The sequence below is a fragment of the Nothobranchius furzeri genome, chromosome 16, assembly GCF_043380555.1.
Source record: "Nothobranchius furzeri strain GRZ-AD chromosome 16, NfurGRZ-RIMD1, whole genome shotgun sequence".
Classification (NCBI taxonomy): domain Eukaryota; kingdom Metazoa; phylum Chordata; class Actinopteri; order Cyprinodontiformes; family Nothobranchiidae; genus Nothobranchius; species Nothobranchius furzeri.
This window is the reverse complement of record NC_091756.1, coordinates 43,020,341-43,026,340: the sequence shown is the minus strand read 5'-3', so window position 1 is coordinate 43,026,340 and position 6,000 is coordinate 43,020,341. Positions and strand designations below refer to the sequence as shown.

At 39.1% G+C, this 6,000-nt stretch overlaps 1 protein-coding gene across 2 annotated transcripts in view; it reads right to left on the bottom strand.

Annotated features, from left to right (window-relative positions):
• dock1 (dedicator of cytokinesis 1) overlaps positions 1–6,000 on the bottom strand; it is a 297,928-nt gene that overhangs the window by 229,798 nt on the left and 62,130 nt on the right. The window contains exons 11-12 of one of the 2 annotated variants that reach the window (XM_054749267.2): positions 5,405–5,477; positions 1,291–1,430 (exon numbers count right to left, since the gene is read on the bottom strand). In XM_054749267.2, the coding sequence (XP_054605242.1) occupies positions 1,291–1,430; positions 5,405–5,477 (213 nt within the window). The remainder of the gene's footprint in view (positions 1–1,290; positions 1,431–5,404; positions 5,478–6,000) is intronic. The other variant, XM_054749268.2, reaches the window with a different exon arrangement.

Here is a 6,000-nt window from a genome sequence, read left to right as displayed (position 1 = left end):
TAAAACTGGGTTAAAAACTGTCCAACGCATTAGTAAAAACTGGTCTGATGAGTCCAGATGGGCCCTGTTCCAGAGTGATGGTGCATCAGGGTAAGAAGAGAGGCAGATTAAGTGACGCACCCATCATGCCTAGTGCCCACTGTACAAGCATGTGGGGGCAGTGCTATGATCTGGGCTTGCTGCAGTTGGTCAGGTCTAGGTTCAGCAACAGGATGTTCTCCAAGAATGAGGTCAGCTGACTATCTTATACTGAATGACCAGGTTATTCCATCTTCCCTGATGGCACGGGCATATTCCAAGATGACAATACCAGGATTCATCAGGCTCAGATAGTGAAAGAGTGGTTCAGGGAGCATGAGACATCATTGTCACACATGGATTGTCCACCACAGAGTCCAGACCTTAACCCCATTGACAATCTTTGGGATGTGCTGGAGAAGCTTTGTGCAGCGGTCAGACTCTACCATCATCAATGCAAGATCTTGGTGAAACAGTAATGCAACACTGGATGGAGATAAATCTGGTGACACTGCAGAAATGTATCAAAACAATGCCACAGCGAATGTGTGTCGTAATCAAAGCTAAAGGCGGTCCAATTAAATATTAGAGCAAGTGAACTTTTTGGTGGTATCTTTTTCTGGTCAGGCAGTTCTTGTGTGTATATGTCACCATTGAGATGATTTCCAGAAATCTAAATAAAATAGAAAACAATAGCTGACACTTTATTTTTAGCAAAATTGCTACAGGAACTCAAATAAATACTCAAAAATGAATTTCCCTATTCCAACACACTTTGATCATAATCAGTGACTGAATAGCAGGCATCTGCAGTTTGTTGAGCTGCTGAACGGGTGATTCAAACTTTAAATCAGGTGCGTTGGAGCAGGGAAACAACCAAAACACAGTGAATAAGACCTGGGTTTGAAACCCCTGCCCTTACACCTTCATGATGCCGCTGATTGTCAGACATTCCCCAAAGACTAACGACACTTTAAATGAGTCTTACAAGATTACTGACGAGCATCTGTACAAATATAAGCATTGTTGTTTTAGGGATTTTCTTCTTGCCCTGGCGATAAGTAAGCATTGTTGAGGATTTGGTTGCATAATTGCAAAGAATCTTCTTAAACACTGGAGCACACCACTCTTTGGATTCAGATGGGATTTCACGAGGTCTAGGTTTTTAATGCGTCGTCATACAGTATTAGCAAACAGATTAGCAGACTAATTAAGTTTAGCAGCGGGATGAAGAGTCTCCTCGCCGGCCTCGCTCCACGTGTGTCACTGTACCTTGGCCCTTGTGATTGACTTCTTTGGCGGTGATAACTTTGTTGATGACTGTCTGGAGGAAGTCGTTCTCCCCCGCCACCCTGGGTGAGAAACGGGAGATGTTCAGCTGCTTGTGGCGGATGGCATCATCCAACGCTAGCCTGCAGTATGCACACAACAGGCAAACACCACAGGGGGCGAGACGGGTGGCAGGAAAGAGAGGGCAGGAAGGGCCACAGAGCGATGGTTGTAAGGAGGGGAGTGAGATGAAAAAGGGAGTGGAAGAGAAAGAGACACACCAAAGAGTGATGCGAATACTATGGCAAAGAAAAACTGTCACTTGTTAGAGGTTTAAGGTGAGCAGAATGGGCAACAACTGAAACACAGAAAAATAATAATTTAGAAAATGAGACCTAGTTAGAAACAAAAGAACCACTCAGTCAGTAAAAACGTGGTCCCTCATTTGGCCTTCAAGAGGTCCTTCACTGAATAAAACATTTTAATTATTATTTTTGAAAATGACCGCTCACTTTGAGTTTTTCATGCAGGCTGAACATGAAAATAGTCTCCTACACCTATCTCCTGCATTAGCTTCTGGTGGAAAATAATGATCAAACTCTAGGATTTGAAAATCCTTACAGATCTACATCACACTGTCACCTAACATTCATGGACTCATCCATCTTGACTCCCGACGGGGAATGTTTTTGGTTTAGCATCCCGGAAACAGCAGAGAATGTCTGGACTAGCAGAAGCTAACCATTAGCATTAGCAACTCCACCACACAGCAGAACTCCTCCAGGCTTGTGTTTTTTGTGGAGTTAAAACCTAAACGTTGTAGAGCAAACAGAGTAAGTGGTAGAGTCGTGTTGCTGATAGCCAATCAGAGGCAAGATGTCCAAGTATCAGGAAATAAGACACCAAATCCTGTCATTTGAAGCTACTTTCTCTTCTGGCTGAATTATCTGTGATGATACAGGCGCACCGGATCTTTATTCCCCAGAGTACAACTTACAAGGAATTCATTCCTACTAGGGACCATGGCAAATGTATTAAAATATGAGTGGAAGACCTCTTTAAAGTGTTTCAGTAAAACGGTAATATAGTAAAAACCCAAGAATTTCATTCATCAAGTAACTTAACATGTAAGCTAAGAGGTTTGTATGTCCTACATCTTCAGATCTAGTAAGCCACAAATTTACTGAAACAGATGCAAACAGTATAAGAAAAAAATCAGATGTAATATGGAAAGCAGAGTGGCAGTTGTTGCAAATATCTGACACACAGAAACTGTTTCTGAAGTTCAGAAGACCCTTAGAAAGAAAGCTAACTGAAAAGAGGAGAAGACAAAGGTGATGTCTGAATGAAGGGCAAGTAAAAATCTGTGACTCAGGTCTGGGATGTGCTAAAGTAATTCTGAGCTGATGTCATTTCTAGAGTGAACAAATACAATCAAAGATGTGTGAAGACCGCCAAACATTTAAAAGACAGAGCTATCAAAGACTATGCAGTAGTGACTGATCAAAAGTTATTATGAGCTGATGGAAACTGATTATCCAGGTCATTAATACAAAACACAGAGAAAAATTATAAACAAAGAACAGAAGCTCTAAATACAGCTGCAGTAAAACGTGGTATGATTTTTAATCAAATATCTTACCTCAAAGTAGCTCTTTGTTCTTTATGAACAGACTTTTATATTGGAGCAAAGCTACAAACATTTCAACAGCAGCCTTTTTAAGCAACACACACCTAACTCTTACACACACTCCTGACAGAGGGCTCATGTGGCAACAACATGACACGTTAATAATAACTAAAGGTGTGGTGGACTGAAAAACACATTTTTAAATGTTTTTGTCTGATTATAATCTCTCACTCTGAGTTTTTCATGTATACTGAACATGAAAATGGTCTCCTACACCTATCTGCTGTATTAGCTTCTGAAAGAAAATAGACAGTAAAACGCTAGGATTAGAAAATCCTCACAAATCTGCATCACATCCACTTAGCATTCGTGGACTCATCCATCTTGACTACCGATGGGGAAGGCTGTTGTTGTTTTAGTGTCAAGGAAACAGCAGAGAACGTCTCGGCTAGTTTAAGCTAACTGTTAGCATTAGCATCACCAACACATGGCAGAACTCCTTCAGGCTTGTGTTCGTGGAGATGATACATCCATGTTGATAGTCAGTGGTAAAGCCGAGTTGCTGTTATCCAATCCAGGGCGAGATATCCAAATATCGGGAAATAAGACTCCAAAACCCATAGACATGAATACGTAAGCGCCACACTGAAAGCTGAAGAGCGTAAAAGTGTCGCTGCCATATTGGGTGGGTTCCTCACTCCCCAAACTCCACTAGAGTCAATGCAGGGTGAGCAACTATGCTTGTTTTTTGTACTGTCTACTGTTACAAAAACCAGCTTACTATTGAAAACGGACCACGTGGGATTACTGTTGACTTTTCTAGCCTACTTGATGGGATTTAATATTAAATTTTTTTAAATATTGTAATTATCATGCCATACCACATGTCTGATTTTGTGAAAAAGCATAATAAAATGTGTTTTTTAGTTGAGTAAACACATTCCTTAGTAGAAATAAATGCACTGAGGGCCAAGAGAGACCCATCCAAGATGGAGGCCAGCCGAGAACTGGTGCTCCAGTATACTAAATTGGAATTTTCTATGGGAAATTACAATTTCAGTTTGATTTGCGATTTTTTTCAAATCAATATTCTTCACAGTATAGTCATATAAATCATACCATTAAAACATGAAAAGCTATTAACTTTTTCACCCATTATTAGTGTTTTTAATCTATCTAGAGACACTTTATTAAAAAAAATATGTTCACTTTGTTCTACTCTAATACTGCAAGGAGGAAAAGTGAATGTGAAGAATGCTTCCAAATGTATTTATTAAATGTATTATGGTAAATCCAATTCTGCTGCATGTGAATCTGTCTCTATGTGCCTCACTCACCCACGGTGCTGAGAGACAGGCAGAATGTTAGTGGCAGAGAATAAACAGCCACAGCCATTATTAATATCGGCTGTAGCAGAGCTATGTAAGGGGAAAAAAAGGGAAAAAACCAAAGTGTGCAGCTCTATCATGAGCTGGGCTCAGCCCTGTTAACAGCACTACATAAGTTCCCTTAGGGTGCTTTGTATACAAAGAGCTACAAAATATACGTAAAAGTGGGATGCACAAAACAAGAATGAAAAGAAATGCCAATATATATATATATATATATATATATATATATATATATATGTGCATATTTACATTTACATATACATGTGTGTGTGTGTGTGTGTGTGTGTGTGTGTGTGTGTGTGTGTGTGTGTGTGTGTGTGTGTGTGTGGACTTCCCTTTTCCAAAGATGACATAATTTTGGAGACTTACATAGAGAATATTGTAAATGTATTTTGTTTCTCATAGAATCAAAGATTCCAGCACAACATGACATTTCCCTACATGTTAATTATTTAAATTTGGTTTTAAATCGCAGACGTGTACCTAGGTATTGTTCAGGAAAACAACTGACTAAGATGTTGATCAATAGAGTGCATTTTCTAGAATCTATGACTGCAACCCCAATCACAGCGTGAGACCTTCTAAACGGCTCTTCCACTTGTTGTTTTTGCTGGTTTAGCAAGCATACGTAAAATTGACCAATGCAAACACATTTTAAAACTTACTGCATTTTCTATGACTAATAATCACATTTAGACATAAAGGGAAAACCCTTTTAGAACCCGTTCTTCTCCTCACAAGGCAAGGCTCGAATTTCCATTATTTATACTCAGATAAAACCTTTAAGTGAGGTGGCCTGCTAGCTAACCTGCTCCAATCTGAAACATTTTCAATTATGCAAGAAATCGCATTAAGGAAAAGGTTATTCTGACTCTGTGCACCCTCCTACAAAAAAATGGTTGCAGCTAATGAGATTGCTTTAATTGAGTCATGAGGGAATGAAGAAAGAACTGGTGAAGTTTAGAAGCTATAAGGAAAAAATATAGCACAACTGCTATTATTTTGTATATTTTACACAATCAAAATAATCAAAGTAAGTGCAAAAGAACAAATGAATGTTGTTTTATCATTTCGCGCAGCAGCACGATGCACTTACGGCTGAAATGGGATGAAGTGTTGCTTGTCCTCATCGTCCATTTTGCCTGTGATGATGTCGGTGACATCCATTACTGTGAGAAAAAAAATTGGTTAAAACACTCCTCCAAGTATAAGAAAGAGTGTACCTGAATAAATGATGGAAATAACAGAAAAGAAGATCAAACGACGGGAAGAGGCATCTGATTTCAATGAATGCTAATTAAGACAGTGACAGGAAGATTAAGATAAATGAAGATAGAATAAATTTGAAACTAAAACACAAATGTAGAAAATTAAGCTTCATTTTGTGCAAAGAAAATATTGACAAGACAACAAGGATGTGACAATTTTTCTTAATATTACAGCATTAGTACTGTGATGCTGTAATACTAAACTAAACAGAGTGATGTCACACAGATATGGTGATGTCTCCTATTCCACAACAAGGGCGGCATTAAGGAAACACATTTTCTTCTGCCTGTGTGAGAATGAAAGAGCTCTCTGTCACAGAGAAACAGGAGGCACATTCTTGATTTTGTCCCTTGCATAGGTTACTAATGATGTGAATGAGAAATGACGCTAGAATGACCTCCCATACACTCAATTACCCTTCAG